The sequence below is a fragment of the Cricetulus griseus genome (genome assembly GCF_003668045.3).
Source record: "Cricetulus griseus strain 17A/GY chromosome 1 unlocalized genomic scaffold, alternate assembly CriGri-PICRH-1.0 chr1_0, whole genome shotgun sequence".
NCBI classification, from domain to species: Eukaryota; Metazoa; Chordata; class Mammalia; order Rodentia; family Cricetidae; genus Cricetulus; species Cricetulus griseus.
This window is the reverse complement of record NW_023276806.1, coordinates 78,475,123-78,501,554: the sequence shown is the minus strand read 5'-3', so window position 1 is coordinate 78,501,554 and position 26,432 is coordinate 78,475,123. Positions and strand designations below refer to the sequence as shown.

Below are 26,432 nucleotides of genomic sequence, written 5' to 3'. Positions count from 1 at the left end.
CCCATCCCCACAGTGCTAGGGTTACAGCACAGCCACACCCTACACTTTTTATGAGGACTCTAGGATCTGTGCTCAGTTCCGCATGCTAAGCATCAAAATATGTAACACTGTCAGCAGGGTTATTTTTATCTAAAGACAATTCAGAACAGACACAAGAAAACTCTCTGCTTCTCCTCCATTTACCTTAAAGACAAAACATACATTTACAGAAGGAACCATATCCTCTTGCAGTCAGGAAGGACAAATGTTGATCACAGAAGACCACTTTCGACACATCCAGACTGGGGAAGGTGTCACAGATATCTGCATAACACACTTTAGCAATAGCCTTTGTATACCATATACCTGCCTTCCTTTGTCATGCCAGCTCTTAGAGATTCAAGGCATTTCTAGTTTTTCAATTTTCCTCATACTTTATTGTTCTTTGTCAAAGATACTGTATATAAGTTGTCATCCAAATCATATATGTGAAATGTATTCATTTCCTCGTGAATTTTTCCTTTATATGCATGAAATATATGTTAATATGCATGTTTATTTTTGCCCATTCTACGTTTGATACAGGAAGTCTCAAGTAAAAACTATGTAGGTCAGAGAGAAGCTTGTCTTTCTCTTTCTACAAAACCTGAGTCTTCTCTATCAGAGAGTTATGAAACCAAATTTACCCATTTTATTAATATTTTCATGCCATTGACTATTTTCTGGAACTGCTTTGAGTCATAGCATCCACTGAAAAGCAAAGTAATATTATTTTCTAAGACTCTGAGTACATTTAGCATAATGTACCTATTCCAATGCCTGACACATAATTAGGGTTCTAGGTGGGTAGCTATTATCATTAAGCTCTCTATCAAAAACTGCCATGACAAATAAATGGAAAGATATTTTCCATCATTAGCATAATAGTGGTAAAAAACCTGGGGAACATGTGAATCTTTATTGGAATTTAGCAGTGTTTAACTTCTTCTATGTTTCAGATATTAGATTTCAGAGCATGGTACTGACCTGATTAATTTTGTTGCTAACTTGACAAACCTGAGAAGAAGGCTCTGATGATGAATTTCATGACATTGAAAAGGGCAGACATATGAGTAACAAGATTAGTAAAATACATACAACATACACTGTCACAAAATCTAGGTCTCTATATCACATACTAGAGAGGGATCCACCATGCATACTGTTTCTTGACTTCATCCCTCTAATGTCTATATAAAGACAGTTCAGTTCTAGCATTGGGTAAATTACATACAATTTTGTGTGTATATGAATGCATGTATGTTTTTTTGGGGGGGTGTACATGTGGAGACAGAGGAGCACCTCGTGAGATGTTCTATGTATGCTATGTAACTTTTCTGTTGTTGTTGAGAAAAGGTTTCTCACTGGCTTAGTGCTTCATGAGTAGGTTAATATGGCTTCCCAGTGAGTCTCAGGGAAAAGTCTGCCTTCACCTCCCCAATGTTATAATATAAGCATACCATCATATTTGGCTTTTTTTTTTACCTGAGTTCTGGGACTTGAACTTAGGTCCTTGTGCTTATAAGCCACTTTACCAAATTTGATTGAAATTATCTTAGAGTTTTTGAATAATTTAGGATTTATGTTTTGAATAATCTCAGTGTTTAGAAAAACAAAAAGATTCATATGCATATTTAGTTATCTTATAGGCACAATTTTAATCAGAAAAAATGTTAGAAAAATTTCAAAATGATGACATTTCACCAATCATTCTCCAAATGTTGTCTTATATTCTGAGACCTTAATTTTTATTCACAGTGAATCTAAATCTCTCCCCTTCATTGCTTGGATATCAGGATCTGTCACCCTTCCCATAAACAAAATTGATCCTAGAAAAAAAAGAAAAAATGATTTAGAAATTTCTGGAGAAAAAGTAATTATTTTCTTCAGGGTTTAATAATCCTTTACCCATTCTTCTCTACAGGTGAAGTCTGATAACAAGACATTCCCCTTTGTCTAAAACACTTGGATGATTATTAATCATTTTGGTAGTTTGAGAAGTAAATAAAATGCTATAACAGTTTGTGATGGAAAAATACATTAGTCTTGTTTTTACCAGAGAGTTTTTCGAAATATAGAACCCAACCAGGCAATCACAGCATAATAAAACTGTGATGAGCACAGTGCAGCTTCCAGTCAGAAGAATTGGCAGCCATGTTTTTATGCATAGAATATTAGCCTCAGGGTTAAAAGTACAGTTTCCCAGACCTCCTTCAGTTCCAAATCAAAGCATCTTTCACTGTTAAAGACAATATTTTCATATTGCTAGAACATTCAAGTGCTCAGCAAAATGATATCATATCAAATACAAGTGCAAACAGCTGTTTCCAGCCATTCTATGTTTGGCAATGACGTGGAACAAAGAACAAGAGGACAGACCAGAAACTAATGGTGTGTTAAAAACTATTCACCTTGCATATCAACTGGGAAAGAAAAGTGGAAGAGGGTAATGACAACTGCCATAAACTTAATTGCAGGTGTCATGAAGGTTAATTTTAAGAATTGGTAATATAAATTTTGCTTAAGTTAAAGCTAATTAACACAGTTAGATGTATTTGAAATAACAGTAGGTAAATTCTGTGCTTAGTTACCTCCTTGCTATTCAATCAAAAGACAGATATGAATTTGAAGGAGACTACAGAGGGGTGTATGGGAAGGTTTGGAAGGAGGAAAGGGAAGTAAGGAATACTGTAATTATATTATAATCTCAAAAAAGAGATAGACAGTATTAAGAAAGTCAATAACGTGGATGCAGATATAATCACCAACTGATGTTTTTCTTTATATTTTTCCTCAAAAATCTCAAAATTATGTCTGAAAAAAAAGAAAAGGAAAGAAACACAAAGTTTTCAAATAGACAAGGATGCACCTTTCCCAGGATGAATAATGCATTTAGTCACAGGAGAAAGCACCAATGACTTGTGTCTTCATAATGCTCTGGAATAAAACACTTCTCAGAAATTGGGAGGAATTCTTTAAGCTACTTTTATAGGTAAAAACACCATTTAAAATTCCAACATGGCAGTAGTACAACATTTCACAAACCTTTATGCCAGGGTTTCCCATATGCTCATTTCACCATAGAAAAGCATACTTTGAACTGAGGCTTTTACAGTCGCTCCTCTCACTACTAAGTTCTGAGGACTAGTGAAATGTCCCTTAGCAAAAGATGAATGGGAGGACAGGGCAGGAAAAAGAGTCAATGTCATTTAACTTTTCTCTCCTTCTTATATAGATGATCCCTATATTTAACTAAAATGTTTACTCCAGCTTTCAATCAGTTAGAAGCAATTGATAACTCCTACTATTAAAGTCCACAGGATTGCCAAAACATATGGTTAGAATCCAAGACATATTCATAAATTTTATCCATGTTGGTTATTTTTCAGCTCAAGTCTAGAGTTCCAAATACAGTAATTTTGAATGGGGAGCACTGTCAGCTTGACAATTATGACTGATGACTACCTCAGAAAGGCACATTTTATGCACTATCCTTGTCAACTTTCCTCCGGAAGTCTATAGAGCTGGTATGCTCCCTCAGCTTAAGAAAACAAGTGAGCTTTTTATCTCCCATAACTTTAACAGCTGCATATAAATATACCGCAATATACAACTCCCTTAGTATAGCAATCCAAATGACAATCAGAATTTTTCTAAGAGGAGTATTTGATAAATAAATAAATAAATAAATAAATAAATATCGAAATCTAGGGAAAAAAATGGTTGTACTAGCCTGAAGATATCTGCTTACATACTTGACAAACTGTCAGCTGAATATACAGACATTTGGTAAAGCTAAAAGACATTTCATGATTTTCTAAGTCAACATGTTATTCTCACTTATTGGAGAAAAGTAAATAAATCACAAAATGGATACTGCTTTACTAAAGTAGCCCTTCCTAATTTTAAAGACTTTTAAAATTTTATATATATATATATATTATATATATATGTGTGTGTGTGTGTGTGTGTGTGTGTGTGTGTGTGTGTTTGTCTGCATGTGTGTATGTGTACCATGTGTGTGTGGTGTGTGTGTGTATGGAGAAATTCCCCAGTGTGTAATTTCCCAGAATTGGATTAGAGAATTGTGAGCCACAATGTGTTTGTGTGTATGTTGGGAATTGAACCAGTTTCTCTTCAAGAACATCCACTGATCTTTATCACTGAACAATCTCTTCGACCCATATTCTAAATTTTCTGTCACAATTCATACCTCCTAATAAATGAGGTTCCATTTATATTATACACCATTTTAAAAGAGTAACCCTGATTTAGAAGCCCTCATTACAACAATAATCATAGAAATTGTTGCTAAGGACTAATTGTTAAACATTATCACAAGTAAACAAGCAGATGAATCATTTTGGGTTTTAAATTTTCACTGCTGTCATACAGGATGGAATTATATGGCCTTAGAAGAGATCATCAATTAGGGAAATAGGATCACGCATAATCATTCTTAATGTCATTTAGTTATTCATTGAAGCACAATGCAGACTCATTTCTTTCTCTTCTCCATACTCAATAATTATACATGCTAATAATAAAAAATGAAGATTGTTCAATGGTTAAAGATGTCTAGATCAAACAGTAGACTCAGAATATATTTTAATACTGACACATCTACTACTGGGATTAAACTTGTTTTAATACAATCTCAGTGGTTTTAAAGTCGTTTCAGTACTCTCACAATTAGTATTGTGAAGAGGTCTGCCGGTATTAGTATTGGAGTTGGAAAAAGAGACTAGTGTATTGCTTAGAGTGCCAGTAACAAAACATTTAGTGAGTCTAACAAATTCAGGCTCTCAGATTAAATATGCCTCTTTTCCATATGAACAAGTTCATAGAAACTTTTCAATTATTTGTCCTTCATTTGTTGCTGTTCATGTTCATTGGTTCAGTTTTAGTGAGAGCCTGCTGTGTTCTAGGAAACATGTTATAAGCTTTATGTATCCTTTCATATTATTTTTTAATACTGATTTTCCTTGTAGACTTAACAGAAAAATGTAACTTAGAATAGATGAGCCACATGAGTTGACTTGTTAATGGAGCTGGAATGTGAGCAGAGATCTGACTCCATGACGTCATTCTCAATATGTAAGAACTGACTTTTTTTTTCTTCAAGGCTTTCTAGCATACTCTAGGCTAAATAAAATACTCTCTACTCCTCTGTGTGTTGTGACTTTCACAGGACATTGTTGTTGTTGTCATTCTAAGGATGTCCTAAAGATGACTTACCCAGTGTTTTCACACTCTGGCAGATCTTTTCATAAGACAAAATCTGTCAGGACAACCGGGGTTTCCATACTCTGACATAGTGCCACATGGCCCTCTCTACCACCACTACTTTTGTATCCCTCCCCCTTTTTTTTTGTTTTGTTTTTCGAGACAGGGTTTCTTTGTGGAGCTTTGGAGCCTATCCTGGCACTTGCTCTGGAGACCAGGCTGGCCTCAAACTCACAGAGATCCGCCTGCCTCTGCCTCCCAAGTGCTGGGATTAAAGGTGTGCGCCACCAACGCCTGGCTTTGTATCCCCTTTTATACCTCATTGAATCCTCTGGAGGTTTGAAGGGATGTTCGGCCCCACCCCCATTATCAGAGCTTCTGTGAGTCACTCTTCTCATGACTCTACAGATCCCACCCCCCCACCCCCGTGGCATCACTCTACCAATTTTTAATTGTATGGTACTAGACAAGCTAAATTTTCTGTCTCTGAGCTTCTAAATCTCTATTAATCAAATAACTTCTGGGTGTGATGTTAACTTAACATATGGAATAGCTGTGCCAGAAGGCAGATTAACCATTACCCCATTTCTTGTCTTACAGTATCATAACCGAAGTAAAAAAGTACACTGAGCAAATGCCTATTGAAAGAAAACGTGATTTCAGATATGGGCCTAACAACTGACAGCTTCATTTAACTACTAACTGCAAAGAAATTTTAAAAAGACATACCTGTTTGGGTGTGCTTCATAATAAACAGAAATGGATGATTTGCTAAAAATTGAGTTTGAGTCAAGCTCATGATCGCTGGGATGTTTACACCTATGAAACAGAGACAGCAGTAATTTAGATGTTTACACTTAAGAGATCCATAGAAATATATTGCAATAGTTTTCATAGACGAATGGATTTCGATGTAATATATCCTAAAGGCAAAGAAATTTGTAATTAATGTTAAGTTACCATGCACAGGATTAAATATTTGACCATTCATGGATTCATTCTGACTTTACATTTATGTTCAATGAGGAAGAACACCAAATACTAGATTCAATTTAGTGGAAGCAATGAAAAATGTCATATTTTCAATAGTAATTTTCTGCCCACTATTTACATTACATGATCTGTTCCTAAAATGCTTCACCATTTAATTCCTTTCCAGACATGTTTGCACTTCATTGTCATACTTCAACCTCTGGGTTCAAAACTACTTATTTTGTACTTATATTTCTGTAATTATTCTGTGAGCTCAGAGCTTTTAGGATTTAATATATATATATATATATATATATATATATATATATATATGATTTCTATTATAAACCTAGGAGCAGACATTTGCTGAGACAATTACTTATTGTGATAATTAACAATATCTTTGCTTACATAGCATGTATTAATAATGTAGGAAGTTTCAGTGGTCAGATTTTTTCCCTAGATTGAATATTTTTATTATCATTTCATTCTATTCATTCTATTCAACTCAGATCTGATTGAGTATACTAGAGTGAGACCTGAGGATGGCAATTCCTGAGAATTTCCGATTTGATGCCCTTGCCACTGGTCTCTGGAGTGCAATTTCCTGTCTTAATGTAAACTACATCTTAGTCTCAATGGCCCTGTAAATTTTTTTTCAGACACAAGAAAAAATAAAATCAACATATATAGTCAAAATTGAAAAAAAACAACAAAATATAATCATACAAAACAACATGAGTGACACTCTTCCATACAGAATAACCATGACAATGGCACCCAATTACTAGTGGATATGAGTTCACATCTGAATTTACTTCGATAAATCAGAAAAGTACAGTCAATTTTACCTCTATTTTCTTTTTCAGTGAATACTGTTTTGTCCCTCTCTTGTTCTTGCAATCCCCAGAGCACATCCCTCAAAGTCATAATCTCAGACTATTCTGGGCCATCATGATTCATTGGGATATCTGCTGACTCCTTTACCATTTTCTAATGAGTGCATAATCCTCCTCCTGGAGAATTCTAGCTTTACAACAAGAAGCACTGTGCAATAGAAAATGCCTTTCAGCTTAAAACTAGGAAACCTGATATCAGTTCAAACAGTCAATTAACAGCATGACCTCAGGCAAGTGACTTTACATCTCTGGGGCTTTTCCTTCACTAATATAATTAGAGGATTGTTCACTAATGGATGAGAACTCATTCAGCATTCTGTAAAGGCAGATGAAATTTTGTGTTCACGAGCCATTAACCTCATCTGAACACATAGTTCTGGTTTCTCCAAGGACTGAAAAGGGTCTGTCCTCCGAAATCTGTTTCTTAGCAGAGTAATGCCACTACCTTCCAAAAATGACAGACTGGTAGGCATGGCCCAGTGTGTCCCACCTAGATGTCAAACTCCATGCTACTAGGACTTAATACCCAGCACTATCTGGCACTGTGATTTAATAAAGAAGTCACTAAAGAGAGAATTTGGGAATGTTGTTCATTAATATCCTTTAAATGGTGCACATTTTTAAGTATTAGTTAAAATCTAAGTGGTATTATGGAATTAAAACACACTAACAAAGGAGCCACTAATTCTTTTTGTTGCTTGGTTTGGTTCTAGTTGATCCAAGGCTTCCCATCCATTGTTTTCCCAAGTGTTATTTACACACAGCACAGTCACTATCCAAAATAACATTTATTCAATGAAGTGTGGTAGAGATGTTTATTCTTAACCTTCAGTGTACTCTCAAACTACCTAGTGAATTAACCCAGCTAGAATCTGACTGAGTCAGTCTGGAATGAGACTTGCAATTTGACATTTTTAATAAGCTCCCATGTAAAGCTCTTGCTGCTGGTCTATGCACTGCATGTGTGATATTTAAGGTCACCTGTAAGTCACAACTTAGTTCTTGCTCTCCTTGGATGTGTTTTGGGATCACTTAGGGAAATTCAAGACAATTGTAGAGCTTGCATCTCCCCTAAAGCAATACAGATTGAATTATTTTAAGCATTGTCTGGGCATAGAATTTGTTAAAACCACCCTGGTGACTATAATGTGCAGCTGAGTTTTAAACCACTACCACTGAGATAATAATAAAAGCAAATTAGAAAGGTGATGACTAAGTTAAGAATGATATTAAAGAGAACAGTGGTACCAAGCACTCTTAACCATGAGGATTTTATAGTTGAGTCCTCATATTTTCTCCCCAGATCCTACCTGCTAATTGGTAGTTATTACAATTTTCAGATGAGGCAATATCAAGCGATTAAGCTGAACGCTGATCAAATTTATGCATAATGCAAAAGGAAAAGATGCATGTACCACACACACAAGCCCAATTTTCTTCCCTCCTCTATACAGAAAAAGATAGAAGAAAGATCAGAACGTTGCAGAACAACCTCCAGCCTGCCCACCACCATCCTCCTAGTTTCTCAAGAAGTCATTTGTCCTACCTGTGGATGTTGCAGCCTCACTCCCATCTTCATTGACCTCAAAGAACACTTTCTGCATGACTCTGGAGACATACACTTCAGATGAATCTGATGAAAGTGTGACAGTTAAAATCAAAGCCGTTACCATTAGGTTGTCAAATAATTACATTTTCAAATATACAGAAACAGTGACTGAACACATGAGCTCTCTCCAATTTAGTCAGTTTTTCTGGAGATAAGGGTACTTAGGTCTAACTATTAAATTCATGAAAGGATGGACAGATAGGATGAGTTCACCCAGACATAAAAGATGAAGGCAGAAAGAAAGTGTAACTCTGGAATCAGATATCCCTCTCTGAGGGAGATTTTAATGGACAGAGGAGGGTTTCCCACTTCATCACAATCTACAGAAAGAATGAAAGAGTAACCTCAAAGTAAACTTGTCTTTTAAATTACAGATTCAGTTCTGATCTGACGTTAAAACAAAATTCATTTTCCTTCAAGACTGGTTAGGTCAAAAAGTCTAAAATTCCTTTGTGTCATCTGAAAAATCACTTCAGAGCTGAGTTTTTTTTTTTTTAAATCAGATAAATGTTTTCATGTAAGACAGTTTTGCAACATTTGCCCTGTTGTGTGCATGTGCTGAGGGTTCCCCTTTTCACCCACTGATGGAACCTATGTGAAATTTTTCTAGCACAGTGGATAGAAGGAATAATCTTGATGAGTAAAGTCATGAGGTAGACATCCTATCAAGTTAGCTTTGCAGGGCCAGACATATATTCTTCAGAATAAGTAGAGGCATGCCCTAAAAACTATATGGTGCATAGGTGGTTTGCCACACACACCACTTAAATAATACAATTGATGGACATGAATGTGCCCAGTGACAGAAACCTATAACATGGAGAAAGGGGGAAGCCAAAGTTTCAGTGTGGATTTTCCAAAACACAAGACAGCCACTCAGGGTGAGTCATCCAAACAAATTCTTCAATAGTTCCCTAACACAGGATACATAAATAAAGCACAGAGTTAATGACCTAATAGCCAGCACAGTTTAAAGAGAAATGTGAAAGTTTCACCTGTATTAGCAATAGAACTAGTCCAAATAGCTCCTGCTTGGTCTTATAAATAGAACCCCTGGAGTGAGGCTTGCCACTTAGGAAAAGAACCTGAAACACACTAGCTTAGAACAATGAACACAAATTGCTATCTATGTCTCTGAGGCAATCATTTCTTTTAAATATCCCTGAAAAGATATGTCCATAATTGCTTTATTTATTATTTGGGGGAGCATGTGGGGGGGGGAGGTCCTGGTGGGGAGAGGCCAAAACAGGGTGTCATTTCCCCTAAAGCTGGAGTTACAGGCAGGTATGAGTTGTCTGATGTGGGTGCTGGGAACCATGTTCAAGTTTTCTGCAGAAGAAGCAAACAGTCTTAACTACTAAGCCATCTCTCCATGTGCTAGATGAATAGGTGGTCTCCATAATTTTTTCTATTTCCCAAAGTCATTAAGACATATGATCTCACTTAGATTAGAAGGATGAGACTTCTAAAAGTTGTCCTTATTAAGCACAGTATAGAAAATAATAGCTTGATAAGAAGTCAAATTTGAATCATAAAGTTTCAAAGGTATAAAAATATTATATTAAAAATTATTGAGCCACCTGGCTATTGTAGCACATTCCTTTAGTCCCAGCATTCAGGAGGCAGAGTCAGGCATATCTCTGTGAGTTTGAGACCAGCCTGGTCTACACACACACACACACACACACACACACACACACACACACACACACAAAATTATTGAATCATGTGAGTATAAAATATCTATTTCTTGTATAAATTGTTCCAGACCACTGATATTAGACTGGTTCACATTTTTTTTGGTAAAATTTTATTGTACAAAAATAAGAAAACGCTCCTGAGCCCTACTCCTGCCCAAGGTCCCCATCACCCCAGGATTTCTCTGGGCCTTTGGCGGCAAAGAGCAAACCCACCTACATAGAGTGGACATTCCCAGACAGGAAGGACCTCTGTGAGTCTGGAAATACCTCACTCTTCCTCCCCCTCCATCTCCCTGACCTCTCCTGAGCCCTAGTCCTGCCCAAGGTCCCCAACACCCCAGGATCTCTCTGGGCCTATGACTGCAGAGAGCAAACCCGCCTGCATAGAGTGGACCTACCCAGACAGGAAGGACCTCTGTGAGTCTGAAAATACCTCACTCTTCCCCCCCCCTCAGCCACGCCAACCACTCCTGAGTGAGGAGACTACCAGGAGAGGCAAGACCATCCATATCTGCAGACATTGAAGTCATGGCCCACACACACCACAGGGTGACAAGAGGAGATAGAGAGACCCCACCTGCACCCACTGGAAGAAGAAATGGGAAGAAGGCAGAATAAGAACACACTCAACAGAAAGACCAGTATGAAACCACCAGAATCTAGGGATTCCACACCAGCAAGATCTGAAAAGCACAACACAGAGTAAGAAGAAGACACAGACCTAAAAGTCTACTTCATGAAGATGTTTGAGACACTTAAGGAGGAAACAAGAAAATCTCATAAAGAAATAGAAGAACAAACAAACAAAAAATTCAAGAAATAAGTAATTCTCTTATAGAATCTAAAGAAAAAACAACCAAACAATTGAAGGGAGCACTGGAAACAGTTCCAGGCATGAAAGCTGAAATAGAAACAATAAAGAAAACACAGAATGAGGGGATGCTGGAAATACAAAGGCTGGATAAAGGATCAGGATCTAAGGATGTGATTATAACCAATAGAATACAAGAGATGGAAGAGGGAATCTCAGTTGTTGAAGACTTGCTAAAGGATATACAGTCATTGATCAAAGAAAATCTCAAGTCCAACAAATCTCTAACACAAAATATCCAGGAAATATGGGATACCTTGAAAAGGCTGAATCTAAGAATAATAGTTATAGAAGAGGTGAATAAATACAGCTCAAAGGTACAGAAAACATATTCAACAGAATCATACAAGAAAACTTCCCCAACCTACAAAAGGATAGGTCTATGAAAGTACAAAAAGCTTACAGGACACCAAACATTATCCCCTCACCAAATAATAATCAAAACACCAAACTTACAGAATAAAGAGAAAATATTAAGAGCAACAAAGGAAAAAGGTCAAGTAAAATATAAAAGCAGACCTATGAGAATCACACTTGACTTCTCAATGGAAACTTTGAAAGCCAGAAGGTCCTAGATAGATGTCCTACAAACACTAAGGGAACATGGATGCCAACCCAGACTACTGTGTCCAGCAAATATTTCAATCACTGTAGATGTAGAAAACAAGTTATTCCATGACAAAACCAGGTTTAAACAATACATATCCACAAATCCACCACTACATAAAGTTCTAGAGGGAAAACTCCAACCCAATGAAGATAACTACACTCACAAAAACATAGGTAATACATAATCCAACTTTACCAAACAGGAAAAGAAACAGGAGGGCGAAATCCACATACAATGACACCACCAACAATAAATCCAAAACAAACAACAAACAACAATCAATGAACATTAATATCCCTCAATGTCGATGGTATTAACCTGCCTATAAAAAGATACAGGTTAACATGCTGTATATAAGAAACACACCTCAACTTCAAAAACAGACATTACCTCAGAGTAAATGTCTGGGAAAAGATTTTCCAATCAAATGGACCCAAGAAACAAGCAGGTGTAACAATCCTAATATCAAACAAATTAGACTTTAAACTAAAATCAATTAAAAGAGATGAAGAAGGGCATTTCATACTCATCACAGGAAAAGTCCATCAAGATGAAGTCTCCGTCCTAAACATCTATGCCCCAAATACGAAGGCACCTACATTTGTAAAAGAAACATTACTAAAGCTCAAACCACACATAAAACCACACACATTTATAGTAGGAGACTTCAACACCCCTCTTTTACCACTAGGCAGGACCACTAGACAAAAACTTAACAAAGAATCAAAGGATCTAACAGAAGTTATGACCCAATTGGGATTAACAGATATCTATAGAACATTCCATCCAAACACAAAAGAATATACCTTCTTCTCAGCACCACATGGCACCTTCTCTAAAATTGACCACATAGTTGGCAACAAAGCAAACCTCCACAGATACAAAAGAATTGAAATAACCCACTGTATCTTATCAGACCACCACATTTTAAGATTAGAATTCAACAGCAATACAAATTGCAGAAAACAAATAAACTCATGGAAATTGAATAACACCCAATTGCACTATTCCTGGGCCGAGGAGAAATAAAAAGTGAAATTAAAGACTTCCTATAATTTAATGAAAATGTAGACACAACATGCCCAAACTTATGGGACACTTTGAAAGCAGTGCTTTCATAGCACTAAGTGCCCACAGGAAGAAACTGGAGAATAATAGTCACACTAGAGAATTGACAGAACAACAGAAAGCTTTAGAACAAAAAGAAGCAAACTCAACACAGAGGGCTGAAATTAATAAAGTAGAAACTAGAAAAATATTACAAAGAATCAATGAAACAAAGAGTTGGTTCTTTGAGAAGATCAACAAGATAGAAAAACGTCTATTCAAACTAACCAAAAGGCACAGAGAGAGCATGCTAATTAACAAAATCAGAAACAAAAAGGGGGATATAACAATGGACACTGAGGAAAATTGGAGAATCATCAGGCCATACTTTAAAAACCTGTACTCCACAAAATTTGAAAATCAAAAGGAAATGGGCATTTTCTGGATAGATATCACTTACCAAAATTAAACCAAGAACAGATAAGCAGTTTAAATCGACCTATAACCCCTAAATAAATAGAAGCAGTTATCAAAAGCCTCCCAACCAAAACTAGCCAAGGGCCAGATTGCTTCACTGCAGAATTCTACCAGAAATTCAAACAAGAGCTAATACCAGTACTCCTCAAATTGTTCCACACAATAGAAGCAGAAAGGACATTGCCAAACTCTTTTTATGAGGCTACAATCACTTTGATACCCAAGCCACACAAAGATACAACTAAAAAAAGAACTACAAACCAATATCCCTCATGAACATCAATGCAAAAATACTCAATAAAATATTGGCGAATCGAATCCAAGACACATTAAAAAAGTCGTCCACTATGATCAAGTAGGCTTCTTTCCAGGGATGCAAGGATGGTACAACATACAAAAATCCATCAATGTAATCCAACATATGAAAAAACTGTAAAAGAAAAACCACATGATCATCTCACTAGATGGTGAAAAAGGCTTTGACAAAATCCAACATCCCTTCATGATAAAGATCTTGGAGAGAACAGGAATTAGAGGGACATATCTAAACATGATAAAAGCAATATAAACCAAACCAAAAGCCAACATCAAACTAAATGGAGAGAAACTCAAAGTGATTCCTCTAAAATCAAGAACAAGACAAGGCTGTCCACTCTCTCCATATCTCTTCAATATTGTACTTGAAGTTCTAGCTAGAGCAATAAGATAAGAAAAGGAGATCAAAGGGATACAAACTGGAAAGGAAGAAGTCAAACATTCACTATTTGCAGATGATAGGATAGTCTACATAACTGACCCAAAAAACTCTACTAGGGAACTCCTACAGCTGATAAACACCTTTAGCAAGGTAACAGCATACAAAATTAACTCAAAAAAAAAATCACTAGCCCTACTATATAGAGATGATAAATCCAATGAGAAAAAAATCAGAGAAACATCACCCTTCACAATATCCACAAGCAACATAAAATATCTTGGGGTAACACTAACCAAAAAAGTGAAAGACCTGTACAGTAAGAACACTGAGTCTTTAAAGAAAGAAATTAAAGAAGATACCAGAAAATGGAAGGATTTCCCATGCTCTTGGATAGGTAGAATCAACATAGTAAAAATGGCAATCTTGGCAAAAGTTATCTACAGATTCAACACAATCCCCCTCAAAATCCCAGCACAGTTCTTCACAGACCTTGAAAGAACAATACTCAACTTTATATGGAAAATCAAAAAATGCAGGATAGCCAAAACAACTCTGTACAATAAAGGATCTTCTGGAGGCATTACCATCACTGACTTCAAGCTCTAGTATAGAGCCATAGTTCTGGAAACAGCTTGGTATTGGCACAAAAATAGATAGATAGACCAATTGAATCAAACTGAGAAGCCTGATATTAACCCACACACCTACAAACACCTTATTTTTGACAAAGATGCTAAATCTATACAATGGAAAAAAGATAGCATCTTCAACAAATGGTGCTGGCACAATTGGATTCAGACATGCAGAAGATTGCAGATAGATCCATATCTGTCACCATGCAAAAAACTTAAGTGCAAATGGATCAAAGACCTCACCATAAATCCAGCCACACTGAGTCTTCTAGAAGAGAAAGTGGGAGATACCCTTGAACGAATTGCACAGGAGACCACTTCCTGAACATTACACCAATAGCACAGGCATTGAGATATGCAATTAATAAATGGGACCTCCTGAAATTGAGAAGTTTCTGTAAGGCAAAGGACATAGTCAGTAAGACAAAACGACAGCCCACAGAATGGGAAAAGATCTTCACCAACCCTTCATCTGATAGAGGGCTGATTTCCAAAATACACAATTAACTCAAGAAGCTAGCCACCAAAACACCAAACAATTAAATTTATGGGGTGCAGAAATTAAAAAGTGGGGTGCAGAACTAAACAGAGTTTTCTCATCAGACGAATCTGAAATGGCTGAAAGACACTTAAGAAAGTGTTCAAAATCCTTGGCCATCAAAGAAATGCAACTCAAAACAACTGTGAGATACCATCTTACACCGGCCAGAATGGCTAAAATCAAAAACACCAATGACAATCTATGCTGGAGAGGATGTGGAGAAAAAGGAACACTCCTCCACTGCTGGTGGGAGTGCAAACTTGTAAGACCACTTTGAAAATCAATATGGCGGTTGCTCAGAAAAATGGGAATCAGTCTACCTCAAGATCAAGCCATTCCTCTCTTGGGCATATACTCAAATAATGCACATTCATACAACGAGGGCATATATTCAACCATGTTCATAGCAGCATTGTTTGTAATAGCCAGAACCTGGAAGCAACCTAAATGCCCCTCAACTAAAGAATGGATAGAAAAAATGTGGCACATTTCACAATGGCGTACTACTCAGCAGAAAAAAAGCAACAGAATCTTGAAATTCGCAGGCAAATAGATGCAACTAGCAGAAACCATCCTGAGTGAGGTAACCCAGTCACAAAAAGACAAACATCGTATGTACTCATTCATATATAAATTTTAGACGTAGAGCAAAGGAATACCAACCTACAATCCTCTTCACCAAAGAAACTAGGAAACAAGAAGTACTCTAAGGGAAAAATGCATGGACCCCAGAGAATGGGAAGGGGCAGGATCTCATGAGCTAATTGGGAGCATGAGGGTAGGGGAGAAGGAACTGCCAGAATGAGAGGAGGAGAAAAGGAGGGGAGAATAGGAAATAGAGGAGCAGAAATGTTGAGTTGGGGGAAGAACAGAGGAAAGCAGGATGAGAGATACCATATCAGAGGGAGCCATTATAGGTCTGAAGAGAGATCTAGCACTAGGGATATTTCCAGAGTTCTACAAGAATTACACGAACTGACAATCTAGGCAGCGGTGGAGAGGATAATCTAAATGCCCTTTCCCTGTAATGAGACTGATGACGACTTTTTATGCCACCCTAGAGCCTTCATCAAGTGGCTGATGGAAGCAGAGGCAGACATCCACAGATATACACTGAACTGAACTCTGGATCCTAGTTGCAGAGAGGGAGGAATGAAATCAAGGGGGTCGGTACCAGGCTGGTGAAATCCACAGAAACAGCTGGCCTGAACAAGGCCGAGCACATGGACCCCAGACTGCTGTCTGGGAGGCCAGCACAGGACTGGTCCAGACCCCCGAACATGGATGTCAATGAGGAGGCCTCTGCACTCTAGGGGACCCCTGGCAGTGGATTAGTATTTTCCCCTGGTGTAAGAAGGGACTTTGAGAGCCCATCTCACGTGAAGGGATGCACTCTTGGCCTTGACACATGGGAGAGGGCCTAGGCCCGGCCCAGGATGATGTGGTGGACTTTGGGGGTCCCCCCTTTGAGGGCCCTACCCTGCTGGGGAGTGGAGGGTGGATGGGGTGGTGCGCAGCTGTGGACTTGGGGGGAGGGTTGGGGGTTGGGGAGGGAGCTTCACAAGCTTGACATGTGAAGCAAGCTTGTTCCTAATTTGAACTAATAAAAATAATTTAAAACAAACAAAACATAGCAAGTCTTGTGGCCTCGATAAGTATCCTTCCAAAAGGCTTGTGTGTTGGAAGCTTAGCTCTCAGTTACATAGGAAGTACATGATACTGGAAGAAGTTGGTCATTGCATTTTTAGGGGATCCTATCCCCACTCCTGCTTTTATGCATCTCTCTGTTTCTTGTCTTCAATGTGATAAATGAGATCATCTACCAAATGTTCCTGCAGCCATTTGTCTAGCCCAAGCCTAGAGCATCAAACCACCATGAGCTGAATCCCCTAATTCAGATTATCCTCTTTTGTTTGTTTATAGCAAGCATTTGGTCACTGCTGTGCAATGTAGCAAATATAGCATTGAATTGCTTATGCTGGTAACTACCAGCTTTAGTGTCCAGTCAATGAGGCAGGAGCAAAATGTTAAAATAATTCAAATAGCTAACCCCAGAGGTGGAGAAGAAAAGAAAATGTTAGACATTTATTCTCTTCTTGGAGTTATTCTTTTGCACAAATTATTTTATGAAGCATTTTGGAGGTATTTTCATAAATCATTTTGTAAAAGGTTTATGGGAGTTACAAATTGCTGGAGTTTGAAGAGTGAGTGGCTGTTTAAATATGTACAGTGTATAAGATGAGGTTCCCAGGCCCAGGAAGAAGTTAAAGGGGAAAAGGTGTTTGAAAAGAGCTTGGTTATTATGGGTTGTGGAGGTGGCTATGGCTCAGGGAACACTAAAATAGCTTGACTGTTGATTGTTATTGCTGTTGCTGTAGAGATTTGCAAGAAGTCACATCCAATTGTCTCTGTGGAAGCAAGTGTCTTTGTCATGGTTGAATGTGATAAAGAAGTTGTCTGTCACCTATGCACATTCTCTATTTCCTTCACTCAGAGACATTATCCATCCCACACATGTGCCTGAACAGATGGGCAAATACTTCTTCAAAGTCTAGATATTTACATAAAAATAAAAAGCTTTTCTATTATATGTTATATGGTGACATAAAACAGACTGTCAAGCTTATATCATCAGAACCCTGTTTACAACCGAGTAGACAGGATCTACTTTTAATCATAAGTGGTGTGTATGGCACCACTTTTATTTCTTCAGTAATTCTTCAGTTGAAAAATTTTATCAAGGACTGAAGAACTAAAAGAGTGTCTGGCATAGAGGTGGAGGTAAGGAAGCCAAGAAAGCCTAATTCCCTAGATATACATGAACAATCCATCTCCATTTGCTGTCAGCCTAAAGGCCTCTTCAGGTAGCTCTGTCCACTGTAACCATCCTGACTCCTGACCATGGACTTTGTGTGCTTTCATACTACCAAATTACATTTGAAAAGCAGTTGTCCATCTGAGTTTTTATATGTACTGCTTGGATGACAGACGCAAAGTTGTAATTCCCATGATTAGTAAGGGAATACAAACAGGGCAGAATGAAAGCCCATCTAATGCTTCTACTTACATAGGTTTATCACAAGTATGGTGAGAATGTTTATCTAACTTTATGAAATGCTTTCTGAATTTCATTGAGGAAGACTTTACCTGGAAGATACAGTGAATGATAATAGGAGGCTTACCAAAGGAATAACATTTATTCACTATGTATGTGCTTGCTGGGACTAAAGGCTCTCTCATTTTAAGATCAGTCTGCTAATACAATTTAAAGAAAACAAATCAACATAACAATATAAAAATTACTCATCAACAGCATACCTGTTATTCCAGAAAGGTCACAGCCACCCTTGAATATTTCAGTTACATTTAAGGAATACAACACATCCTTGAAGTCTAATTTTTGTTCTGTTTTAAATCTGTTTCAAAAAGATGAAGAAAAATGACTGAAAACATGGTGAACATTTTCTAGGAATTTCTTTTTAATGATGTGGGTGACTTGACAAAGATTATATTGTACATCTTTGGCTTTCACCAACCCAGCTTCATTTTCTTATACTCACATCATTTAAATGCAGTTCCATTAACTGCTTCCATGTTGCTAGTAATTTGCCTCCTGGATATATTGTTGGTAGAAATGATGAACAGAATGATTTTAAAGTGAAAATTAACCCCCCCAAAAAAGCAGTTTTTCTTCATTTCCTTGTTTATCATCTTTGATAGAAGTGTGAAGCTTCCTTCTAGCAATTTTCTTTACTCAACATTTTCCAAAGCCCTGGCACATGCTTACAACACTATGAGCAGGAGGCAGCAGCCAACAATCCTGGAGGAAGCCTGTTGGCTCCTGGTGTTCAAGAGACATTTATACCCCATCATTCTTCCTAGTTATTCTCACATATGCTGTGACTCTCTTCATTTTATGGATATTTCTAAGGTCTGAAAGTGGAAACTTCATGCAGATAAATGTGGAAAGGACCTGGGTTAAATGGACAAAATCTATCAGGTCAGGGGAGACAGATGAACAGTGTTTTTGATACCAGACCATAAATGAAGACTCCAGCTTCCATATTAACTCAGTTCCTCATTCATGAAGATGGCAATAATCAGAGAATCTCAAAGATTCTCTAGAGTATAGATCTTCCATGGTCCCAAGGCGGCTTCAGGCACTGAATCTCAGTATCATTTAAATGGGGGGGGGGACTAGTACTTTTTATTTCATAAATTCTTAGAAAATATTTTTAAGAAATCACAAACTTTTTTTAAAAGTAGGAAAACATGGCATCCTGAGAAACACATGTTTTCTGTATCAGTGACATTCCCTGGCAACTTCCACCTCAAGAGCTATGTCCGTACACTGATCAGCACTTCTCTCAATATATGTACACAGCTGCTTAAGGACCTGGGAGCTAAAACCTAAGCTAAAGTTGGTGGCTAGAAATTTGATGGAAAATCAGTCTGATTCAACTATAATTGTAATTTATGAGAATTGATTAAATTTCTTCACTATAACTCTTCAAATTTATAAATATCCTGTGGGAGTGAGCTAAAATTATTTCCTGATAAAATAGCATGTATTTTGGAACAAGTTAGACATGCCAAGGCCTAAGTAACTGGGAATGCAGAAAACCTGAGAACTAAAATCTATTGCTAGTGAATAATAGCTAATTTTATGCTGCTATTTTCACCTTCTTAGTAATTTCTTGCTGAAAAATTAAGTATGATTGTTTTAAAAGTATCATATTTTTATCACACTCTTAAAGCCAAATAGCAATAAAGGTGGGAACTGTATGTTCTAGTATACCTACTATTTTTAGAAGAATAGCCTAACAATTTCAGGATAATGAAAAGAATACTGAAGACTTATTACAAAGTCTAATAATGTGTAATTATCACTAGAAAGTCATTTAAATAATAGTCCTGCTTATACCATAGTCCAGTGAAACCTACAGAAATAGAAATGCATTCACTCATTTGATAAAAGCATATTCTAAGGCCCGTATCTAATTATCCATAATTACTGCATCCATGAATAGAAAAAATTAAGTAGAACTTCCATGGTTAGGCACTTAATATAGATCACAGTTTTAATGTGTACAAAAATCCTAAGAAGTCAGCATTATCATTACCTTTAACATAGATAAAGGTCGAGATATGTATAAGAGATATGATTTAAACTCGGGTCCATTTGGGTCAAAGCTAATATGCTGATTCTTTCTGTTTTCTAATCAAAATATAATTCCAGACCATGATCTTGATCAATATACACAGTGTGAGTCATTGTTCATCATAGTAATGTTTCATTTCCTATACACCTTGACTCTAAACTAAAATTATCAAAGGAATAGCACCTAAAAGTAAATAATTGAGAAACAAAAATGTTGGTTATATAAATAGTGAATTAAATAATCAAGAAATAGAATATTTAGCATAAGAAACATTGTTTGCTTTACACATGGGATTTGCTACCATGTGTAAGCATTGAGTTGAAAAAGGCCTCACACAGGAAAATAATGCAGGAAATGAAAGAAACACTGAATTCCTGTGCTAAGATGGGCCTACTAATAGTTTCTAGTCACTACTGTGAATTTTCTCATTAATTCCCTCCCCTAATACACTGAAGGTTCTCATTAAATAGGGGGAAATTAAAACCTCTTGATATCTCCCTGTTGGTCCCTATCCTGTTATCTGAAATCCCATTGTGTATATAATGGACTTTAGCTAACCCTGGATTATTTAAAGATGAAAATAACCAAACCACATCTGTAGAAGCAAAGCAATAATATCAACATACAAATTCAGAGACTGGGAGATGACTCCTGGAAAAAAGTGCTTGCTTCACAGGTGTGAGGACACACATTTGGATTGACAGGACTCATGTAAAAGCTCCCATGCAGTAGGATGCATTTATAATCTCAGCATTCCTACTGCAAAATAAGAGGCAGAGACAGAGGAACAGGCTAGCTAGCTTCACATACACACTGACAAATAGCAAGACTCACAGACAAGGTGTAAAGAGAGAAATCATAATTGAATTTGCCTTCTAAGCCTGAAACACAAACCTAGACCCAGATACATCACACAGACACAATAAACACACACATATATGTAATCCTTTACAAAAGTAAAGCCCTGTGTAGGTAAAATTTACTAACATTTTACCTTACTTACATGTAATAAGTGCTCACTTTTTATCCACACATATAAACACATTCCTATGATCCTTCTTATATGCAAGAATCTGACACACTGCCGGCATATGATCCAATCTAATAAATTTTAATTTCTAAAACATTTACAGGATCTCATAGTACAGGTAGACAACTGTAAGACAATATCTAAAATTAGATTTCTGGAATTTTATAGACAATAAATGCTAGTTCTGTCCATAGTACATTTAGCCTACTGTCAATCCTACAGGTTTTGATTCAACGCTCATTCTACATCAAATGAGCTCTAAAAACAGGAAGCTCTACAAACAGGAGCTATATTCCCAACAGTCTCATGTTCCAGCCCACTGTCTCTTGTATACAACAGTCTCTGATTGCTTGATGTTGATCATGTTACAAAAGGAGGCATTTCATCCTAGACCCTTTATTCAGTAGCTGATGGAAGCCGAAGTAAAGTCCCACAGCTAAGCACTGAACCAAACTCCTGGAATCCAATTGTAGAGAGGGAGGAGTGATGAGCAAAGGGGTCAACACGAAGCTGGGGAAACCCACACAAACAGCTGACTTGAACACATGGGGGCTCGTGTACTGACAGCTGAGGAACCAGCATAGGACCAAACCAAGCCCCCTGAATGTGGGTGTCAGCAAGGAGGCCTGGACAGTCTATGGGGCCTCTGGTGGAACAGTATTTATCCCCAGAGTACAAATTGACTTTGGGAGCCCATTCCCCATAGAGGGACACTCTGTCAGCCTAGACACGTGGGGAAGAACCTAGGCCCTACCCCAAATGATGTGACAGACTTTGATGATCCCCCATGGAAGGCCTCAGCCTCCCTGGGGAGAAGAAGAGGGATATAGGGATAGGGGCGCAGAGGTCAGTGGGGAGCATGGGAGGATGGGAGGGAGAGGGTACTGGGATTGACATGTAAAATAAGATTGTTTCTAATTTTAAAAAAGAAATAAAAAGAGGCATTTTTGCAACAATGCAGAGTATAGTATAGCTGGTTTTGTTCTGAGCCTTATTTATGTTGCTAACTCTAAGGATTGCTGGGCTCTACCAGAAGCTAGAAAGAGCAAGGGCAGATTTGAAACACAGTCTTAAGGTCAGTGTGGTTCTAATAACAACTTGAGTTTGCAGTTTTAGGCCATAATTCAGAGATAATTATTTTTTTCATTGAAATCAACTAACTTGTTCTTGTTCCTTTTTTACAGTAGCTCTGGAAAACTGATGACACTGCTTGAATTGTTCCAATTTACCAGATCTTCACTTACCAGTTTAAAGACCATTATGTGCTCATTCAGATAAAAAGAAATACAGTACTGAATGATACATTTTAAAACCATCACTGAAGGTAGTGTCACAAAGCTGCAGAGTCAACACAACAGAGTCAGTGGGATCATGAGATTGGTTCCAGCCTGGGCTACATAGTGACTGCAGAATGAACATGGGCTACACATAGATACTCTTTGGAGCAGGGGCAGAGGTGGCTGAAACCTATCAACATGACAATATTTACTGAGCCTATGTAATTTTCATCCACTGTTCATATATAAAACACATTATTCAAGTAAAAAATGGTTAATTTGGGGAAGATGTATTTCAGAACTTTGAATTTCTGATTTTAGTTCATAGGAGTAGAGACCAGATCTGTAAGAAGTGAGGGGAAATACTGAGGGGAGAACTTCTTCAATGGGGTTACGGAGTAGGAATTAGATATTGAGGAGTGAGGGGAAAGAGTGAGCAGCAAATAGTGCAAACCATAGTATAGGACTATGAAATTCTCTGTTAATAAAATGCTACGTCAAAATATAGGAAGAGAAGTTTGTCACACGGGATAGAATATAAACTGTTATTCTGGGCATTATTTACTCTGAAGGTTCTTTTGTCTCCCAAAAGCCTATTAGTGTGTATAAACATTGCTTCCTATGGCAATCCCTTGGAATTTCAGTGGAAAGTTATCTTATCTTAACTGGCCACAGGATTCCATTTACAATCCAGAGATCAGTAGCACAGAACATGACCCACCGAGGGAGGCTGACCTCCACTTCCTCCTCGTGGAGCTCAGAGAACCATCTCTGGATGTGATGCGCAGTAACTCGCTTTTCCACTTCTTCTAGATTCACATCTTCTGTGGGAAGGATGATGACTATACTAAATTCATCAGCCTTGTAAGGCAATTCCAAAACCTGGAACCTCATGAGTGACTCGGAAAAATAACCTGAAACAATTAAAGTTCATTAAATATATTTTTTAGTTATCAGCTCCACTGTTTAATATATATATTATATATATATATAATATATATATATATATATAGCTTCTCATGTTACCATAGTTTGTTCTCAACAGAGCTTTCATCATTGGAACCTTGACTGTTAAGCCATCTTTCTTATGAAAATCTGTCATCTCTGTGTCTTCTTTTCTGAACTTCTGTTTCCAGTCCCCCTTGAAATAAATGGCATTTACCAGGACCAGGCGAGTCAGGGGACCAAATTCTTCCTCTGAAAACATATTTTTAATTTTTCCTATAAAGAGGATGGAGAACAAAGAAGGAGAAAAATTAAGTAGTGATTCAAAGAAACAGGCTAAAATAGACTAAACCAAAAAGGTCTTTCAATGAACTGTTTTTGACAGTGTATTGTATCATCTAACCTGAGCAACTGTAAGAGCCAAAGGAAATGCTGCTAAATACTTCCCTAAGAAATATGTGCAAGTAGAAACACCGGGAAATAGGAATTAAGGGTATTCTAGGAAAAAGTAGACAGAACTAGTTATAATTTTTAAAAGTGGTGCATGAGAGAAAGATGCCATGCGACAGAGCTTGGGTGGAGGGGTGGCAGAAAAGAAGAAAGAGAGAGAGAGAGAGAGAAGCAGAGAGAGAGAAGCAGAGAGACAGAGATAGAAAGAGAGCAAGATGGGAGGTAGACAGGGCCCTTTTATAAAGGAACTGAATGTGCTCAGGGCATGTCCTGTCAGAACCCAAGGGACAGGCCAGTACAAATGCCTGAATATTAATACTGGTAATGAACTCTCTGATGAGATGATATCCACAGTTGTTGCTTGGACAAGAAGAGAATTGAAATATGCCTCCCTGAATGTTTATCAGTTTTATTCAGACCTAAGAGCTAAGTTGCCCATAAGGACAAGCAGACTCAGTAAGTCAGTGGTACATCCAAGCTTCTTGCTCTCATGGCTGCAACCAGAGACCAGTGACTACCCTGATTTTCACCTTCAAAACAACCAATCTCTCCTCATCTTACTCTGTGCATAGGCAATTCCTTGTTCCTAACAATATTATGCACTTATTTCACAATCCTGTAAATTCAGATCCTCACCACAATCTCAATGCATAACTCTGTCTTTCAATCTGCTCATGAAGAGTCAAGTAGCAACTCACCCAGTCATAAATTTCTTCAGTATAATCATAATCAAAGAAAAATACTATATGGGTAAAGCACATGTTTATTACAACACATACATTGTTATTAAAGTTTCTAATAACTGAAATATTTCAGTGGTATCTTAATTTTAAAAAGAAGCCAAGCTCACAATGTTCTATACTTTAAACTCACCTCCCTCCTGACCTTAACCTCTGTTTAATGACTTTGTAATTTTTGCTACATCAGTTCTAAAGGTTAGATTAGCATATCTATGATAAGATTGTTAGCATTATTTTTAAACATTAACACAATCAACTAAGATATTTACAGTATACTTGGGAAAGTGACATTTGGAATTGACATAGCTAATATATTCCTGAACAAAGATAGGCCTCCTGTTTCCATACATGAAAAAAAAATCAATGCTTGAACAAAAATTATTGCTAAAATTTTCCCATTCAGAATAGGGGGCTGTCTGGAAATTAATACATTAATCAATATACTTTTCAAAACAGTTCTGTGTTTCCCTGAGTTGTATAATCTAGTGTTAATTTAAATAACAGTGTGGTGAAATGGGAGACTTGATCTGTTTGATCCACAGTAGAATGGGAAATATTGAGCCACTCTTTACTTTAGGATATTAAAAGCTATGGATTCAACAGGAAATAGCAGTTTTATGAAAAGGGGAAGCTTTACCATCTGTCTTGCTTTCTACCCAGGTGCTGATTGTCTGTGCACAAGCCTTTGCATCCAGAAAATCCACCAGTTTTGTAGCACTCTGAAAAAACTCCTTGTTGCCATGGAGATATGCTTCCTTCACAATGAATCCTTCTTGAAGGTAGAGGGCACTGGCAAGATTAAATGTAAATTCCTGTTTCTTCCTTGAGATGGCTGAGAAAAGTGGCTTCAGCACAGAAAATTCCTGTCCTTCAAAACAATTATAACATATACTCACATATTGAACAACATGAAAACAGTAGCTTCTTAGCTTTGTCATGTACTCTGATTCATACCACCAGTTTTCCATGCTGGGACCTAACTATGGGAAGTCAGTGTGAAGATAAGGAACATTTAAGACCCCTTTCTTTGAGAGGGAAATGTAGAGTATTAGTGGAGGTATGACCCCAGTGAACAGTGTTTCAATGTTACTTTTATTGCAGCTTACAGAAAACAATGCTGTTTGTTGAAGAACTGTACTTGTCCAATTTTCAAGGTTTACAAGATAAGCCCTATAATCATTGCTAGACTTATATAAAAATCTGATGTTTCTATTTGTTCAGATTTGGGAATGAATGTATTTTTGCTGTTTACAGGAATAGAATTCTTTAGCCACCCCAACAATAGCTACTGGGTAAAACCAGCTAAAATAATCACCACCAGCTGATTGTTTATTAGTGAGTGGTTCTGATCATAGTGCTACACATCGTTCTAAATCTTTTCTACTCTGATGATTCCATCCATAATTTCTTAGGCATTTTCTAATGTTACAGTGTACTTCTGGCTTAATCCTGGAACTCAGTCATGAAATCAGAAACTGTTTCATATAACATGTTATTTCTGGACTTTCATTACATTTTCAGTAAAAACT

At 37.2% G+C, this 26,432-nt stretch overlaps 1 protein-coding gene across 1 annotated transcript in view; it reads right to left on the bottom strand.

Moving 5' to 3' along the window:
* Positions 1 to 1,770: 1,770 nt before the first annotated feature.
* The window catches only part of Serpini2 (serpin family I member 2), a 30,136-nt gene continuing 5,474 nt past the window's right edge, over positions 1,771 to 26,432 (bottom strand). Inside the window, exons 2-8 of the mRNA XM_027391631.2 lie at positions 25,541 to 25,771; positions 23,795 to 23,989; positions 23,490 to 23,682; positions 18,618 to 18,715; positions 8,662 to 8,748; positions 5,974 to 6,063; positions 1,771 to 1,847 (exon numbers count right to left, since the gene is read on the bottom strand). Of these exons, the coding sequence (XP_027247432.1) occupies positions 1,771 to 1,847; positions 5,974 to 6,063; positions 8,662 to 8,748; positions 18,618 to 18,715; positions 23,490 to 23,682; positions 23,795 to 23,989; positions 25,541 to 25,771 (971 nt within the window). The remainder of the gene's footprint in view (positions 1,848 to 5,973; positions 6,064 to 8,661; positions 8,749 to 18,617; positions 18,716 to 23,489; positions 23,683 to 23,794; positions 23,990 to 25,540; positions 25,772 to 26,432) is intronic.